The sequence below is a fragment of the Cricetulus griseus genome, chromosome 6 (assembly GCF_003668045.3).
Source record: "Cricetulus griseus strain 17A/GY chromosome 6, alternate assembly CriGri-PICRH-1.0, whole genome shotgun sequence".
Taxonomy (NCBI): Eukaryota; Metazoa; Chordata; class Mammalia; order Rodentia; family Cricetidae; genus Cricetulus; species Cricetulus griseus.
The window spans coordinates 114998769-115019118 of record NC_048599.1 but is presented as its reverse complement, the minus strand read 5'-3'; the positions used below and the strand labels follow the sequence as shown (position 1 = coordinate 115019118).

At 39.7% G+C, this 20350-nt stretch overlaps 1 protein-coding gene across 2 annotated transcripts in view; it reads right to left on the bottom strand.

The window, feature by feature from the left end:
* Positions 1-20350, bottom strand: part of Wdsub1 (WD repeat, sterile alpha motif and U-box domain containing 1) — a 46847-nt gene that overhangs the window by 10595 nt on the left and 15902 nt on the right. For both annotated transcript variants that reach the window (XM_027420365.2, XM_035446869.1), the window contains exons 6-9: positions 3729-3762; positions 1903-1943; positions 1719-1825; positions 672-851 (exon numbers count right to left, since the gene is read on the bottom strand). In XM_027420365.2, the coding sequence (XP_027276166.1) occupies positions 672-851; positions 1719-1825; positions 1903-1943; positions 3729-3762 (362 nt within the window). The remainder of the gene's footprint in view (positions 1-671; positions 852-1718; positions 1826-1902; positions 1944-3728; positions 3763-20350) is intronic.

The following is a 20350-nucleotide window of genomic DNA, read 5'->3' as shown; positions in this document are numbered from 1 at the left end:
CCTAGATCACATGTGAAAAAGCCAGGCCTGGTAACCCATGTTTGTGTTTTTTTTTTTAAGATTTATTTATTTTGTGTACAACATTCTGCCTCCATATATGCTTGCAAGCAGAAGAGGACACCAGATCTCATTACAGATGGTTGTGAGCCACCATATATGGTTGCTGGGAATTGAACTCAGGACCTCTGGAAGAGGCTCTTAATCTCCGAGCCATCTCTCCAGCCCCCATGTTTGTATCTTAGTACTAAGGATGCAGTGATTGGTGACCAGGCTTTCTGGACAACTAGCCTCACCCAACTGGTGAGTTCCAAGCTAATGTGAGAGCCTGTCACAAAAAAAACAGGGTGGCTGGCTCCTGAGCAACAACAGAGTGCCCTCTGCCCACTGCATATGCACACACACACCTACATGCATGGACTTAGACATACAAACACAAAATATTATTTTGAAAAGTAAATTTTAAGGTATCTGAACTATAATCAATTTTTAAAATATGGAACTCTCTAACATTATAATTACAAGCTAGGTTTAGTTACTTGAAATCCTTCCTTCTATAAAAGTCTAACCTGGAATACTGCTGTACAAGAGTGGGCAGAACCATGAGCACAGCTAAGCCTGACAGTAGGGGAATCACTGAGAATTGAAGGCTGCCCATTCTTCACTGTGCTTACCAATTTTCAAATCACCAGCCAGACTTTCTTTTGTGAGATGCAATAGTTCTTTTCCATCGATGTTGTTCATCTGGAAAATACCGACGAGGTCTTCCAATCCTTGAGCACGAAGCCACGTTGAGACATCCTCCTCTGACCAGTCTTCAATCAACTGCTTCAGCTGATCGTTCATGCTTCCTGCTTTAAAACGCACAGGCCACGTAAACAGCAGACCAAATGTTTCTTCTTTACACATTCCCACTTTTGACTTTTTAACTTCCTTTTAAGAAGTACAGTAGGTAGGAACAGTAGTGACTTAATGCTACAGAAAATGCTATCCTGTAGGAATTTCTTTTTGACTGCAGAAAGACCATTGTTTATGTGGTATTGGTGATCCAACCTTGTGCCTTGTGCATGCTAGTTCTACCACTGACCTACACTTCTAGTCCAATTTTTCTTCACTCAATAATACTCCCGCCTTCAAAGGGTTACTCTGCTTGCTCTGTCACCAGCATACCAGCACACCACATAGTTATTTCTGACAGTGATAAAGTTAAACTCCTAAGTTACACACTTGTGAGGCTAAAAAGGAGAGCCAACAAGATAAGGCTGTGGTTCCTATTCTGTCCTCAGGCTACATGAACCTGAAAAACCCAGGGTCTTAACATCCATGATGTTAAGAGTACAAAGGCACACAAGCCTTTGCCAAAACTTAACTGTAGATGACTTTAACACTGGATTCTCCAAAATTAGTTTCAGGGTGTATTAAAATTGAGTTTGTACGGTGTACTGAGAAAGGCAACATGAATAGCATGCCAAAGGATTTACTAAAGTTTAGGCTTGGAGGTGTAGCTCTGTGGTAGAGCACTTGCCTAGCATGTACAAGGCCTCAGGTTCAATCCTCAGGACCACAAAAAAAGAAGTACCCAAACTTCTGATCAGTGTTGAGATTGTTAAGGATGCTTGCTGCTTGGGCTGGGGCCGTAACTTACAGAGAGCACTTAGCCAGCAGACCAGAGGCCCTGGGTTTGCAACACCACAGAACAAGGATGGGGTCATCTTACTAACCTTGGCAAGGTGTTTCCAGGTCAAACTGCCAAATGTTCACTGTCTTGTCCATTGAGCCAGTAGCAAGTAAAAGGGTGTTGGGTGCAAAGGCACAAGTTGTGACATACCTAGTTAATAAACATAACCATTACATTTTGTCTGGCTAACATTTTAATTATACTAAAACAGTGAAATTAACTCAGACCTGGTATGCTGAGTCAATGTGTGAAGCACACTCTGAGTACCCTGAAAAATAACAGAGTAACTTCGTTAGTCAGGCAAGAGACAAGGTAGGGATGAAGCGTCACTTACAGAGCCTACATGCTGAATGCAGTGTTAGTAACTAACTTGTTGGGGCTTAGTGACAACAGAAGGAGAGCTGACATCCATAACTAAATATTACAGCTTGTTCTACCTTGTCAGTCATCAGCATGGTGGTCCACTGACTACCCTCTTAGGAAGTTTTCATATAGCGACCTCTAACATTCGCCAGTTTGACCAAGACTGTTAGTAGAAACCAAGTGTATAACAAGTGAAGTAAGGTGTAGTCTTGCAGTGGTATCTGATTTGTACATACTGCAGGATCAGTGCATGGAAGCTGCCGACACTCTGAGTACACTTAGGGAGCCAGTCAGTGTACAGATACTGTCCTGGTTCAGCACGAGCAACTTGGGGAGGGATGGGATTATTTGGCTTACACTTCCAAATCACAGTCCATCACTGAGGGAAGTCAGGGCAGGAATTTCAGGCAGGAATGAGGCAGAAAAGGCCAAAGAGCTGCAACTGGCCAGATCTTCATGGCCTGCTCTGCCTGCTTTCTGTATCTAGCACCATGGCCTCAGGAGTGGGCCTTTCACATCCATCATTAAGAAAAAAATGCCTGCCAGGTGTGGTGGTGCACGCCTTTAATCCCAGCACTCAGGAGGCAGAGGCAGGCGGATCTCTGAGTTCAAGGCCACCCTGGTCTCCAGAGCGAGTGCTAGGATAGGCTCCAAAGCTACACTGAGAAACCCTGTCTCGAAAAACCCAAAGGGAAAAAAAACGCCTGACAGAACTGCCTTTGGGCCATTTGATGGAGGTATTTTCTCAACTGAGGTTGCTGCAGGACTAGTGCATATTTTATAGAAAAAGTTAATGTTATACCTATTTCTGAATATAAACATCCCATAACAAGCTGGTAGGAAACACCATAGCTCTTTTTCATCTGACTTAAGTGTTTGTTCTCCCCACCCCCACCCCCCTTTTTTTTTTGCCAGAACCTCCAATGACTTTAACTCCTGTGTGGATGACTAATCGCCTGTTGGACACCACACTCTAATGACTTATGCCTCCACTGAACAGCTACCATCACTGATGCCCAAACGTAGTCATATGGTGTCACATGACACCGATTTTCTCTTGAAATATATCTTTGTGAAATATAAATTTTCGTTTTTATTTAGACTCATACAATTCAGCATTCATTCACATAAATCTGCCCCAAACTCATGTTTTTCCAAGTCTATGGTAACTTACTCTGTTTTATGATGGTCCCTAAATCCACCCTGTACTCTAAGAATTACAGATTGGCCACATTCAACCACAGCCTGCTGCTACGGAAGGTGGGTATAATGGATTTCTGAACACTGGTGTTCTCTGACTATGCTTTCTATGATTAGATTTAAAACCCCATCCATCATAAAGACATTATTGAAATATTTAAGGTTTCCCAAATATCTTACTATTTCAGCATTATAAGAATGTATGTTATATTCTTGGACACAATAAATAGATATATTAAAAGTATACAGGGGTCTGGAGAGATAGGTCAGCCATTAAGAGCATTGACTGTTCTTCCAGAGGCCCTGATTTCAATTCTCAGCACCTACACAGTGGCTCACAACTCAAGTTGCAGGGGACCTGACATCTTCACACAGACATACATACAGGCAAAACACCAATAAAAATAAATACAATTTAAAAATATTTTATATAACTAATTGCTTATATAAACAATTTATATAGTTCACGCACAAGATCTGAAGTACTTACGGTATCATATATGATGACAGACTTATCCACTGACCTTTTAAAAAAAAAAAGCAAACAGTAGGTGAAAAGTTCTATAAAAACCAAGTTCTATAAAAAGTTCACCCTTTTGGAAAGGCTGGAAGATTGACAGGTGAGCAGCTAGAATGGAAAGGACATCTGGGTAAGGCTCTTCTTGTAGGAAAAGGAATTGTAATACAGAGAAAACTATGTCACTGTAACAAAGCACATGGTTTACACAATAGATTAAAGCATGCTGGTTTCTTATTCTTACCCCTTGGAAGAGTCTTTCTGCCACCATGATACACACTGTAAGGTCACCAAGACCAGTGCTAACACTGTCTGTGTAACACTAAAATTTGTGTTCTTCATTATGAAAATGGAGTGGGCTATAGTCAAAAGAGACACACACTAACAATTGGTACTGACCTTAGAATCTGTCATATATTCAAAATAAGAATTATGCTAATTATATGCTAGACATATAAACTCAGTCATTCATCCTGAATTCTGTAAATTACAGGTTATCATTTCAGGAATATCAAATTCTTATGGAAAGTGCCATTTTTAAAGCATCTTTTTAAAAAAAAAAAAACACTAAGGAATGATATCAGCAACATGGTGAATGGAACTTCCCAGTTTCATAGCAACATCAATGTGGACAAGTATCCGAGAAAAAACAATACCTGCACAGGAGCTTTGGAACTCAGGTGCGCTGCTTATGGCAATATGAATGGACATCAGTACCACCTTAAACACTGAAGATGTCATGAAAGACAAATGAAAAATCCATCAGCCGAAATACACACACACACACACACACACACACACACACACACACACACGCATGCACATGCCCATTTAAACTTCTAAAGGAATGACAGCCAGTACCATGTGCAGTTGATCAGAGCCCATTCATGATAAGTTTATATTAAAAACAATCTTCCCACTTGGTCCTCATGACAATATGTCTCAAGCATATATATTCTTTGGATGTCAGGCCAAGAACAGAATGATAAGGAAATTCCACTCTCAGAAACTACAGATGCAATGTCACCTGAGAAGCAGAATCACAGTTAGTGACTTACATGAGTAGTGGATTGGGAAAACTGTCAGTGAAGGCATATTGAGAATAAAGGAAAGACAGGCACTGAGACTTCAGCAACGTTGTCTTACGTCACCTTTTGCTGGTCATTTACAGATAAGAGGGGGCTGGCTGATTCATAACAATAAGACCTCGGCATCAATATACAAAATAAAATAGAAACAAGTGTGTAGGGAGAATAGGATTCTTGGCCTCCCAGCTCTCTTTACTACTTGGCAGACAGAAATAAGAGACGAGCAGAATTTGGAGAAAGGCAATGGGCCATGTGGCTCAGCTCTTGCTACATTTTTAGTTTTCTGATCTGCCTAATTATGTAAGCATGGGAGCCCTGCTGTCCAAAAGCTGGAGAACAAGTTGAAGGCATGGCATCTGTTTTTTCCTTCTCATTATTTTTCAACACAAGAAAATAAGCATATTTTTTAACTGAAAACTCTTTATATATTTGTGAGCCTTTTAAAAACTGGCTTCTGAAGCATGAGCCGGGTGGCGTGGAAGCATCAACAGTAGAAGCTTATATATAGTATAAGCTTCTGAAAGTGAGAAGCTTCTCTGGAAACGAGCACCCCTGTTCCAGCCAGTTTCCAGTGCCATTCTCTACATGTGATACCCAGCAGCATCAGCAGCCTCCAGAGATCACAACCACCTGAACCTAGAGGAGCAGTCAACAGAGATGGGGTCCTGCCTGTTCCTGGAGGATCAATCATCAAAGCCACAGCCCCCAACTACACCAATTAGAGGAAGAGAGACCCCCTGAAGCACAGGCTCTACCTGTACCGATGGAAGAAGAGATGGGTAGACAAGAGTGGAAGAACACACTCAACACCATAAAGTGATACAGCACCACCAGACACTAGTGGTTCTACAAGAACAAGACCAGAATATCCCAACACAGATGAAGCAGAAGAAAACAACCTTAAAAATAACTTCATGAAGATGATTGAGGCCCATAAAGTGGAAATGAAAAACTTCCCTTAAAGAAATGGGGAAAAAAGACAAACAAAAAATTGGAAGAAATCAACAGATCCCTTAAAGGAAACCAAGAAAAAGAAATCAAATGGGTGAAGGCAACAGTTCAAGACTTGAAAACTGAAATAGAAGCAATAAAGAAAACACAAACCGAAGAAATTCTGGAAATGGAAAATGTGGGTAAACAATGGATGCAAGCATAGACAACAGAATACAAGAGATGGAAGACAGAATCTCAGGCGTTGAAGATACAGCAGAGGTAACAGATTCATCAGTCGAAGAAAATGTTAAATCCAACAATTCTTAACACAAAATACTAGGGATAGAAAGAGAAGAAATACAACTCAAAGGCACAGAAAAAGCTTTCCTAACCTAAAGAAAGACATGCCTATGAAAGTGCAAGAAGCTTACAGAACACGAAATAGACTGCACCAAAAAAGTCCCCTCACCACATAATAATCAAAACACTAAACATTCTGAATTAAGAAAGAATATTAAGTGCTGCAAAGGAAAAAGGCTAAGTAACATATAAAGGCATACCTATCAGAATTTCACCAGACTGCTCAATGCAAATAATGGAAGCCAGAAAGTCCTGGACAGACATCCTGCAGACACTAAGAGACTACAGATGCCAGCTCAGACTACTATACCCAGCAAAGCTTTCAACCACCATAGATGGAGAAAACAAGATATTCCATGGTAAAACCAGATTTAAACAATAACTATCCACAAATCCAGCCCTATAGAAAGTAACTGGAAGGAAAACTCCAACCCTAGAAAGTTAGTTACACCCATAAAAACATAAGCAAAAGATAATCCCACACCAGAAAATCCCAAAGAAGGGAAACATATACACAATAGCACCACCACTAACAAAAATATCGGGAAGTAGTAATCACTGGTTATTAATATCCTTTAATATCAATGGGCTCAATTTGCCTATAAAAAGACACCGGCCAGCCGGGCGGTGGCAGTGCACACCTTTAATCCCAGAACTCAGGAGGTAGAGGCAGGCAGATCTCTGTGAGTTCAAGGCCAGCCTGGTCTACAAAGCTACACAGAGAAACCCTGTCTCAGGTTACAAAAAAAAAAAAAAAAAAAAAAAGACACAGGCTAACAGATTGGATACGAAAACAGCATCTACCCTTCTGCTGCATACAAGAAACACATCACAACTTCAAAGACTGAAATAACCTCAGAGTAAAGGGTTAGAAAAAGATTACCAATCAAATGGACCTAAGAAACAATCTGGTGTAGCTGTCCTAATATCTAATAAAATAGACTTAAAACTAAAAGTAATCAAAAGATATAAAGAAGGATATTTCATATTTGTCGCAGAAAAAATCCATCAAGATGAATTCTCAATTTGGAACATCTATGCCCCAAATAAAAGGGCACCCTCATTTGTAAAAGAAACATTATTAAAGGTTAAATTACACACCAAGCCCCACACACTAATAGTGGGAGATTTAAACACCCTACTGTCACCACTGGACAGGTCTAACAAACAGAAACTTAATATCTGTTAGTTCCTTTATTTCTCTGTTATGACTCAAATGGGCTTAACAGACATTTACAAGACATTCCACCCTAACGCAAAAGAATATACCTTCTCAGCACCACATGGAACCTTCCCTAAAATTAACCATATGCTCAGTAACAAAGCAAACCACAACAGATACAAACTAGTTGAAATAACCACCTGCATCCTATCAGATCACTATGGCTTAAAGTTAGATTCAACAACAATAATTGCAGAAAGCCCACAAAATCAAGGAAATTAAGTGATGCTCAACTCAATCACCACTGGGTCAAGAAAGAAATAAATTAAAGACTTGCTAAAAATTCAGTGAAAATGGCTGCTCAACATACCCAAACTTATGAGACATGATGAAAGCAGTGCTAAGAGGTAGCCTACATTAAGAAGCTGGAAAAATCCTACACTACGGGACGAACAACAGAAATCTCTAGAACAAAAAGAACCACACTCACCCAGGAGAAGTAGACAGCTGGAATAATCAAATTGAGGGCTGAAATCAATAAAGTAGAAACTAGGAAAACACTACAAAGACTCAATGAAACTAAGAGTTGGTTCTTCAAGAAAGTCAACAAGATAGACAAACCTTTATCCAAACTAACCAAAAGGCAGAGAGAGAGCATGCTAATTAACAAAATCAGAAATGAAAAGGGGGACATAACAACGGACACTGAGGAAATCCAGAAAATCATCAGGTCATACTTTGAAAACCTGTACTCCACAAATTAAAAAATCTAAAGGAAACGGACAATTTTCTAGATAGATACCACTTACCAAAATTAAATCAAGAACAGATAAGCAATTTAAACAGACCTAGTGGAATAGAAGCAGTCATCAAAAATCTACCAATCAATAAAAGCCCAGTACCAAATGGTTTCAGTGCAGAATTCTACCAGAAATTCAAAGAAGATCTAATACCAGTACTCCTCAAAGTATTCCACACAATAGCAGCAGAAGGGGCATTGCCAAGCTCCTTCTATGAGGCTACAATTACCTTGGTACCCAAGCCACACAAAGACACAACGAAAAATAGAATTACAAACCAATATCCTCATAAACATAGATGCAAAAATATTCAACAAAATACTGGCAAATGGAATCCAAAAACACATCAGAGAATCATCCACCATGATCAAGTCAGCTTTATCCCAGGAATGCAGGGATGGTTCAAGAGACAAAAATCCATTAATGTAATCCGCCATATAAACAAACTGAAAAAGAAAAACCACATGATCATCTCGCTAGATACTGAAAAAGCCTTTGACAAAATCCAACATCCCTTCATGATAAAAGTCTTGGAGAGATCAGAAATAACAGGAACACACCTAAACATGATAAAAGCAATATACAGCAAACCAACAGCCAACATCAAACTAAATGGAGAGAAACTCAAGGCGATTCCTCTAAAATCAGGAACAAGACAAGGGTGTCCACACTCTCCATATCTCTTCAATATTGTACTTGAAATCCTAGCTAGAGCAATAAGACAACAAAAGGAGATCAAGGGGATACAAATTGGCATGGAAGAAGTCAAACTTTCACTATTTGCAGATGATATGATAGTTTATATAACTGACCCAAAAAAACTCTACCAGGGAACTACTACAGTTGATAAACACCTTCAGCAAAGTGGCAGGATAAAAGATGAACTCAAAAAAATCAGTAACCCTACTATATACAGAAGATAAATGTGATGAGAAAGAAATAAGAGAAACATCACCCTACTAACAACATCAAATATCTTGGGGTAACACTAACCAAAAAAAAACAAGAAAGACCTGTATAATAAGAACTTTGAGTCTTTAAAGAAAGAAATTAAAGATACCAGAAAATGGAAGGATCTCCCATGCTCTTGGATAGGTAGAATCAACATAGTAAAAATGACAATCTTGCCAAAAGCAATCTACAGATTCAATGCAATTCTCATCAAAAGCCCAACACAATTCTTCACAGAACTTGAAAGAATAATACTCAACTTCATATGGAAAAACAACAAACCCAGGATAGCCAAAATAACCCTGTACATTAAAGGAACTTCTGGAGGCATCACCATCCCTGACTTGAAGCTCTATTATAGAGCCATAGTCCTGAAAACAGCTTGGTATTGGCACAAAAATAGACAGGTTGACCAATGGAATCAAATTAAAGACCCTGATATTAACCCACACACCTACGAACACCTGATTTTTGACAAAGAAGCTAAAGTTATACAAGGGAAGGAAGAAAGCATCTTCAACAAATGGTGTTGGCATAACTGGATTCGGACATGTAGAAGATTGCAGCTAGATCCATATCTATCGCCATGCACAAAACTTAAATCCAAATGGATCAGAGATCTCAACATAAATTCAGCCACATCTAACGTCCTAGAAGAGAAGGTAGGTGGTACCCTGGAACAAATTGGTACAGGAGACCACTTTCTGAACATAATATTAGTAGCACAAACACTGACATCGGCAATTAATAAATGGGACCTCCTGAAACTGAGAAGCTTCTGTAAAGCAAAGGACACAGACATTAAGACAAAACACCAACCCACAGAATGGGAAAAGATATTCACCAACCCCACAGCTGACAGAGGGCTGATCACCAAAATATACAATGAACTCAAGAAGCTAGCCACCAAAACACCAAACAATGCAATTAAAAATTGGAGTGCGAGAATCATCTGAGGCAAGCGACCTGCCTGCCAGACCCAGATCGGCGGTGGTGGGTCACGAACACCAATCACCCAGAGGCAGCCCCCAGAGGCAGCCTGGCCCCCATCCGCCGGCCCAGGTAGGCCAGGAACTGTTTCCAGTTCCGGTTTGTCGTCGCTGCTCAGAGTCATCTGACACAAGTGTCCATACGGAGTTCGGCAGCGGGATCTGACACCCCGAGGCCCAGTGACAGCTCTGCCTCCAACTGCCCTCCCGGCAGGACCCGGCATGCCCGAACAATGCTGACACCCGGGTAACAGTGATACCTCCATCCACGAGAAGAGATCCGACATCAGAGTATTGGATCTGTTTGCATCTACCAGAAGGGAAACGTGGTCCCATTCCCACCAGGAGAACAAGAAACACTTGCTACACCCACCAGAAGAAAGGATGAGAAGAGGACAAGGTAAAAGCACATCCAACAACAGAAAACCAATATGACACCACCGGAGACTAGGAACCATACACCAGTAAGACCTCAACATCACGATGCAGATGAACCAGAAGAGAATGACCTTAAAAACATCTTCAGGAAAATGATAGAGGAACTCAAAGAGGACATGAGAAAATCACTTAAAGAAATTGAAGACAAAACAAACCAAAAAATACAAGAAACTGTTCAAGACCTAAAAACTGAAATAGAGACAACAAAGAAAGTACAATCTGAGGCAATGCTGGAAATAGAAAAGCTGGGTAAATGATCAGGAACTACAGATGTAAGCATAACCAACAGAATACAAGAGATGGAAGAGAGAATCTCAGGAGTTGAAGACACACTAGTGGAAACAGATTCATCAACCAAAGAAAATCTTAAGTCCAACAAATCCCTAACACAAAATATCCAGGAAATATGGGATACTGTGAAAAGACCAAACCTAAGAATAATAGGTATAGAAGAAGGTGAAGAAATCCAACTCAAAGGTGCAGAAAACATATTCAACAAAATCATAGAAGAAAATTTTCCCAACCTAAAGAAAGACATGCCAATGAAAATACAAGAAGCCTACAGAACACCAAATAGACTGGACCAAAAAAAAAAAGGTCACCTCGCCACATAATAATCAAAACACCAAGCATACACAGCAAAGAGAAAATATTAAGAGCAGCAAAGGAAAAAGGTCAAGTAACCTATAAAGGCAAACCTATCAGAATCACTCCTGACTTTTCCCTGGAAACTCTGAAAGCCTGGATCGATATTCTACCTACACTAAGAGACCATGGATGCCAGCCCAGACTACTATACCTAGCAAAGCTTTCAATCATTATAGACGGAGACAACAAGATATTCCATGATAAAACCAGATTCAAACAATACATATCCACCAATCCAGCCCTACAAAAAGTACTGGAAGGTAAACTGCAACCCAGGGAAGTTAACTACAACCAGAAAAACATAGGCAATAGATAATCCCAATTTTCCAACAGTCAAAAGAAAAAAGGGATAGAATCCCACACATAATCTTGCCACCATCACCAAATCAAAAACAAACAAGAATGAACAATAATCAATGGTCATTAATATCCATCAACATTAATGGTCTTAACTCAGCTATAAAATGACACAGATTAGCAGAATGGATAAGAAGACAGAATCCTTCCTTCTGCTGCTTACAAGAAACTCACCTCAACCTCAAAGACAGATGGTACCTAAGAATTAAAGGTTGGGGAAAGATCTTCCAATCAAATGAACCCAAGAAACAAGCAGGGGTAGCAATTCTAATATCCAACAAATTGGACTTTAAACTAAAATCAGTCAAAAGAGATGAAGGTCATTTCCTACTCATCACAGGAGAAATCCATCAGGACGAAGTCTCAATTCTGAACATTTATGCCCCAAATACAATGGCATCCACGTTTGTAAAAGAAACATTACTAAAACTCAAATCACACATAAAACTGCACACACTTATAGTGGGAGATTTCAACACCCCACTGGACAGGAACACCAGACAGAAACTTAACAAAGAAACAAAAGAACTAATAGAAGTTATGGTGCAATTGGACTTAACAGATATCTATAGAACATTCTACCCAAATACAAAACAATTTACCTTCTTAGCGCCACATGGAACCTTCTCTAAAATCGACCACATACTTGGCAACATAGCAAACCTCAACAAGTACCAAAAAATTGAAATAACCCTGTGTCTTATCAGACCACCATGCTTTAAAATTAGAATTCAACAACAACAACAAGAACTACAGAAAACCTACAATCTCATGGAAATTAAGTAACACCCAGTTGCACAATTCATGGGTCCAGGAAGAAATAAAAAAAGAAATTAAAGATTTCCTAGAATTCAATGAAAATGAGAACACAACATATCCAAACCTATGGGATACTCTGAAAGCAGTGCTAAGAGGAAAGTTCATAGTGCTAAATGCCCACATGAAAAACCAGGAGAATAATCACACTAGAGAATTAACAGTACAGCTGAAAGCTTTAGAAAACAAAGAAGCCAATACACCCCAGAGGAGCAGACACCAGGAAATAATCAAATTGAGTGCTGAAATCAATAAAATGGAAACTAGGAGAACAATACAAAAGAATCAATATAACAAAAAGTTGGTTCGAGAAAATCAACAAGATAAACAAACATTTATCCAAACTTACCAAACAACAAAGAGTGAACATGCAAATTAATAAAATCAGGAATGAAAAGGGGGTCATAACAACAGACACAGTGGAAATCCAGAGAATCATCAGGTCATACTTTGAAAACCTATATTCCTCAAAATTTGAAAATCTAAAGGAAATGGACAATTTTCTGGACAGATTTCACTTTCCAAAATTAAATCAAGAACAGATAAGCAACTTAAATAGACCTATAACCTCTAATGAAATTGAAGCAGTCATTAGAAGTCTCCCAACCAAAAAAAGCCCAGGACCAGATGGCTTCAGTGCAGAATTCTACCAGAAATTCAAAGTACAGCTAATACCAATTCTCCTCAAAGTATTCCACACAATAGAAGCAGAAGGGTCATTACCAAACTCTTTCTATGAGGCCACAATAACCTTGATATCCAAGCCACACAAAGACACAACTAAGAAAGAGAACTACAGACCAATATCCCTCATGAACATTGACGCAAAAATTGTCAATAAAATATTGGCAAGTCAAATCCAAGAACACATCAGAGAAATCATCCATCCCGATCAAGTAGGCTTCATCCCAGGGATGCAAGGATGGTTCAACATACGAAAATCCATCAATGTAATCCACCATATAAACAGACTGAGGAAAAAAAATCACATGATCATCTCACTAGATGCCAAAAAGCCTTTGACAAAATCCAACATCCCTTCATGATAAAGGTCCTGGAGAAATCAGGGATAACAGGAACATACCTCAACATAATAAAAGCAATATACAGCAAGCCAACAGCCAACATCAAATTAAATGGAGAGAAACTCAATGCAATTCCTCTAAAATCAGGGACAAGACAAGGCTGTCCACTCTCTCCATACCTCTTCAATATTGTCCTTGAAGTTCTAGCTAGAGCAATAAGACAACAAAAGGAGATCAAGGGAATACAAATTGGAAAGGAAGAAGTCAAACTCTCACTATTTGCAGATGATATGATAGTCTACATAAGTGACCTGAAAAACTCAACCAGGGAACTCCTACAGCTGATAAACACCTTCAGCAAAGTGGCAGGATACAAGATTAACTCAAAAAAATCTGTAGCCCTACTATATACAGATGACACATTGGTGGAGAAAGAAATCAGAGAAGCATCACCCTTTACAATTGCCACAAACAACATAAAATACCTTGGAGTGACACTAACCAAAAAAGTGAAAGACCTGTACCGTAAGAATTTTTGAGTCTCTAAAGAAAGAAATTAAAGAAGATACCAGAAAATGGAAAGATCTCCCAAGCTCTTGGATAGGTAAGATCAACATAGTAAAAATGGCAATCTTACCAAAAGCAATCTACAGATTCAATGAAATCCCCATCAAAATCCCAACACAATTCTTCACAGACCTTGAAAGAACAATTCTCAACTTTATATGGAGAAACAAAAGACCCAGGATAGCCAAATCATCCCTATACAATAAAGGAACTTCTGGAGGCATCACCATCCCTGACTTCAAGCTCTATTACAGAGCTATAGTCCTGAAAACAGCTTGGTATTGGCACAAAAATAGACTGGTAGACCAATGGAATAGAATTGAAAACCCTGATATTACCCCACACACCTATGAACACCTGATTTTTGACAAACAATCCAAATTTATACGATGGAACAAAGAGAACATCTTCAACAAATGGTGCTGGCATAACTGAGTGCAGACATGTAGAAGACTGCAGTTAGACCCAAGCCTATCGCCTTGCACAAAACTTAAGTCAAAATGGATCAAAGATCTCATCATAAATCCAGCTACACTGAACCTATTAGAAGACAAAGTGGTAAATACCCTTGAATCAATCGGTACAGGAGACCGCTTCCTGAACATTACACCAGTAGCACAGACACTGAGATCAACAATTGATAAACGGGACCTCCTGAAACTGAAAAGCTTCTGTAAGGCAAAGGAGACAGCAAGACAAAACGGCAACCCACAGACTGGGAAAAGATATTCACCAACCCCACATCTGACAGAGGGCTGATCTCCAAAATATACAAAGAACTCAAGAAGCTAGTCCCCCAAACACCAAACTACCCAATTAAAAAGTGGGGTACAGAACTAAATAGACAATTCTCAATAGAGGAATCTAAAATGGCTGAAAGACACATGAGAAAGTGTTCAACATCCTTAGTCATCAGGGAAATGCAAATCAAAACAACTTTGAGACACCATCTTACTCCTGTCAGAATGGCTAAAATCGAAAATACCAATGACAGTTTATGCTGGAGAGGATGCAGAGAAAGAGGAACACTCCTCCACTGCTGGGGGGAGTGCCAACTTGTACAGCCACTGTGGAAATCAGTATGGCGACTCCTCAAGAAAATGGGAATGAGTCTACCACAAGATCCAGCAATTCCACTCCAAGGCATATACCCAAAAGAAGCACATTCATATAACAAGGACATATATGTTCAACCATGTTCATAGCAGCATTATTTGTAAAGCCAGAAACTGGAAGCAGCCTAGATGCCCCTCAACCGAAGAATGGATAGAGAAATTGTGGTACATTTACACAATGTAGTACTACTCAGCAGAAAAAAACAGTGGAATCTTGAAATTTGCAGGAAAATGGATGGAACTCGAAGAAACCATTCTGAGCAAGGTAACCCAATCACAAAAAGACAAACATGATATGTACTCACTCATATGTGGACCTGCTTTATGATACACAATAGTGACCATGCTTTATCAGAGCTGTTTTTAATGATTTTGCTCAGAATGGTTTCCTCCCAGATGATGACTGAGAAACTAATTTAAAAAAAAAATGTTGCCAAGTACCACAAGAGTAACAGAACTGTGCTGTCTTCTGGGGATTTTGTTTTTTACTTTTTTGTTGTTGTTGTTTGTTTGTTTTTTTAAAAATGGAGTGTGCTGGATGTCTCTACAATTTTGCTCAAAGGACTACAGAACTGGAAAAGCTGTTGCTGCTATTGATGCATAACATACTGTCATTATTGCTCTTTTTATATAAACATAAATATATACATATACATATAAGTTAAAAAAATAAAAATAAAAAAATTGGAGTGCACAACTAAAAAGAGAATTCTCAACAGAGGAATTAAAAATGGCTGAAAGACACTTGAGAATGTGCTCAACATCCTTAGCCATCAGGGAAATGCAACTCAAAACCACTCTGAGATACTATCTTACTCTTATTAGAATGGCTAAAATTAATAACACCAATGACAATCTATGCTGGAGGGGATGTGGAGAAAGAGGAACTCTCCTCCATTGCTGGTGGAAGTGCAAACTTGTACAACCACTTTGGAAATCAGTATGGCAATTTCTCAGGAAAATGCGAATCAGTCTATCTCAAGATCCAGCAATTCCTCTCTTGGGCATATACCCAAAGTATGCACACTCATACAATAAGGACATATGTTCAACTAATGTTCATAGCAGCATTATTTGTAATAGCCAGAACCTGGAAGCAACCTAGATGCCCCTCAACTGAAGAATGGATAGAGAAAATGTGGTACATTTACAGACCTTGAAAGAACAATACTCAACTTTATATGGAAAAAAACAAAAAACCCAGGATAGCCAAACAATCCTGTACAATAAAGGAACTTCTGAAGGCATCACCATCCCTGACTTCAAGCTCTACAATAGAGCTATAGTAATGAAAACAGCTTGGTATTGGCACAAAAACAGACAGGTAGACGAATGGAATCAAATTGAAAAGCCTGATACTAATCCACATACCTATGAACACCTGACTTTTGACAAAGAAGTTAAAACTATACAATGGAAAAAAGAAAGCATCCTCAATAAATGGTGCTGGCACAACTGAATGCTGATGACAGGTAGAAGATTGAAGATAGATCCTTATCTATCAACATGCAAAACACTTAAGTCCAAATGGATCAAAGACCTCAACATAAATCCAGCCACACTGTATCTCTTAGAAGAGAAAGTGGGAGGTAACCTTCAACGAATTGGTACAGGAGACTACTTCCTGAACATAACACCTGGAGCACAGACACTGATATTGACAATTAATCCTGAAACTGAGAAGCTTCTGTAAGGCAAAGGACACAGTCAACAAGACAAAATGACAGCCCACAGAATGGGAAAAGATCTTCGCCACCCCCATATCTGACAGAGGGATAATCTCCAAAATATACAAAGAACTCAAGAAACTAGACATCAAAATAGAAAATAATCCAATTAAAAAGTGGGGTACAGAACAAAATAGACAATTTTCAATAGAGGAATCTAAAATGGCTGAAAGACACTTAAATTGCTCAACATCCTTAGCCATTGGGGAAATGCAAATCAAAACAACTCTGAGATACCATCTTACACCTGTCAGAATGGCTAAAATCAAAAACACCAAAGACAGTTTATGCTGGAGAGGATGTGTAGAAAGGGGAACACTCCTCCATTGTTGGTGGGAGTGTAAACTTGTACACCATTTTGGAAATCAGTATGGTGGTTTCTCAGAAAAGTGGGAATCAATCTACCTCAAGACCCAACAATACCACTTTTAGGCATATACCCAAAGGATGCACACTCATACAAGGACATTTGCTCAACTGTGTTCATAGCTGCATTATTCATAATAGACATAACATTGAAGAAACCTAGATGCCTCTCAGCTAAAGAATGGAAAAACAAAGTGTGATACAATTACACAATGGAGTACTACTCAGCAATGACATCTTGGAATTTGCAGGCAAATGGACAGAGCTAGAAAAAAAAAAAAAATCCTGAGTGAGGTTACCCAGATCCAGAAAGACAAATATGATATATACTCACTCATAAATGGCTATTAGACATAGAGCAAAGGATAACCAGCATACAGTCTACAACCCCATGGAAGTTGGTAACAAAGATGACCCTAATATAGACATACATGGATCCACCTAGGAAGAGGAAATAGGATCTCCTGAAACCTTCATCCAGTAACTGATGGAAATAGACCAAACTCCCAGAGTTTAGTCAAAGAGAGAGAGGAGTGATAATATGAGCAAAGGGGTCAAGAGCATGATGAGGAAACCTGCAGAGATAGCTGACTCAAACTAGTGGGACTTCACTGACTCCAAACTGACTGCATAGACTGAACTAGGCCCCCTGAATGCAGGTGACGAGGGAGGCTTGGGCAGTTTGTGGGTTCACTGGCAATTAGTGTGACCAGGAGCTATCCCCAATGAATGAACTGCCTTTTGGAGACCATTTCCTACGAAGAGATACCTTGTGCAGTGTAGCCATGGGGGAGGGGGCACTGGGGACTGGTCCTGCTTCAATGGAGATGGGACAGAATTCATTGTTTCCCCATGAGAGGCTGCAACCTCTCTGAGGAGCAGATGTGGGGTGAGATGAGGGGTAGGTAGGGGAATCGGGAAGAGGGGAGGTAGGAGGAACTAGGATTAGTAAATTAAATTTAAAAACTGGCTTCCCTGGAGTCCTAACTACTAATAATACCATGGCGAAAAGCAGTTCTCTATTTGAATTCTAAAGGAGGATTTTTGTGATCAGTGGCAACTTTTACAAATACTGCTCCTATATCTGGCTAGATCAAGAGAACAGGATGGACAAAATGCAAGTTCTGCAGAGGGGCTAGAGGGGAGTTACTACAGGGAAAACCAGAGGAAGGGTGAAGGGAAACCTTTTCCATAGTTTTGTAGATGGCACCCGCTGGCCTCACAGCCCTGAAGGCAAACGAGGTGTGCAAAGCAGGCAAGAATGCCCAAATGGCTCTGCAAAGCCAGGCACTGGGAAGGTCTGCTCAAATTTCAAACAGTGCCATGCTTGCTATTGTTTATTTTAAATTCTCATTTGAAAGTATGCAAATATGAGATAAGTTTATTACAACCACTCCCCCAGTATCTGTGGGTGGAGGAACGATTCCAAGCAACCTCCAGGTTCTACATATAACAAAATCTGCATATGTTCAAGCCCCTTCTATAAAATGCTAATGTATTTGCATCCTCCACATACCCAACATGTACTGTAATTCATCTCTGCATTGCTTTTATACATAACAGTGCAAATGTTATATAAATACTTGTACTGTATTGTTTAGGGAATAGCAAGAAAAATATCTGTACATGTTCAGCACAGCTTCAATTTTCTTCCCAGGTTCAAGTATTTTCCATCTTTAGTTGGTTGAATCTACAGATGTAAAACCCAGGAATACACAAGATCACTATGCTGTTTTAAAGTAAGGTGAGAACACCACAAAACTATTTTTAATTCCCAAGTTTAATCTACATATCCTTTATCTGAAATGTTTTGGGGCAAAAAGGGTTTCAGATTCAGTTTGGAGTCCTGTGCAGGCTTCACATCTCACCTGAGGCCTGAGACCCAAAGTGCTCCAATGTGCAGCCTGGGAGTCGTGCTGATGCTCTCACAAGGCTGTGCTGATGCTCTCACAAGGCTGCATTCCACATCATGGACTAGGAATTACCAAGCTGTATTTGAGTAGGGGTGGGTGCAATGCCTCTACCTCATGAGCTCTTAGGAGGGCCTCAAGAAAACCACTGACTTTTTTGTGACTTGACTCTTTACTGTGCCTTCAACACTTTCTCTGACAGGCCTCTCATGCTAGAACTGCTTTTAAAGTTGTAGTAGAGCTGGGGTCACAGGTCAGTGGAAGAGGCTTACCTAGCCGACATGAAGCCTGGCATCTTCTTAGGAACACAAAGGGGAAAGGAAAGTCAGTGGCTCTCCTTTAGTCTGATTAACATCAAGGTGTCTCATGTATCTATATCTACATATATGATCTCTTGCTCCTTTCCATCTTCTGTCACATGGTCCTGACTGCAGAAGGACTAATGCCACTATCATGTCCTTGAACCTCCACAACTGTGTTAAACAAATTGCTTTGCTTTTAATTGTTTAAAATTTATTTTTATCATTCTTTCTCTCTGTGTGTGTGTGTCTATATATATGAATGCCACAAGTGAGCAAGTGCCTGTGGAGACATGGAGAGGTGGCCACACCTCCTGGGGCTGCAGCTAAGGTGGCTGTGAGCCCCTGATGTGGTACAGAGTGGAACTCAGGTCCTCTGGAAGATCAGCAGGGGCTCTGCACTGCTATGCCATTTCTCCAGCCCCATAGCTGCTTTTCTTTCCAAAGACACCTAGCCTCCAGTACTATACTGCAGTATGATGAAAACAGTCTAATATGATACATTTTAATCTAGAAGAAATTTCTAGAAAATAGGTTTCTACCTTTATATCCCCCATCTGTGTCTATAATTCTACTGCTTTTTAAATGCCATCCCTTTCTCTGCCTATGCCTTCCAACCCAGGATCTTACTCGTTTCCATTCATTTTCCTTTTGAGACACTGACATTCATACACTTCAGTTTGTTTTGCTCATTGGTTCTCACATTCCCCCTGTCTCGAGCGTGCAGCCTGTCTCACCAGTGACAGAGTACATGTGAAATCTCCATCTCCTATCAGCCCATTGATTCTTTCCTGTCTCTCCCCCAGTAGTCTGTTTTAAGAACTAAATGCTTACTTATATTTCACCAAGTTATAATTTCAACTCACTCACTTGCCTGTATATCCAAATTAACTAAAGCTATCCAGAAAACAGCTGAATGTTACCTAGAGCAACAGGTAAACACCTAAAACATTCAAAATCATAACCTTATAATATGCTCACCACCTAATAGTGACAGAACACAAGCTCACAGGAAACTACAGTGCTATGAAAAGCACTGAAGAC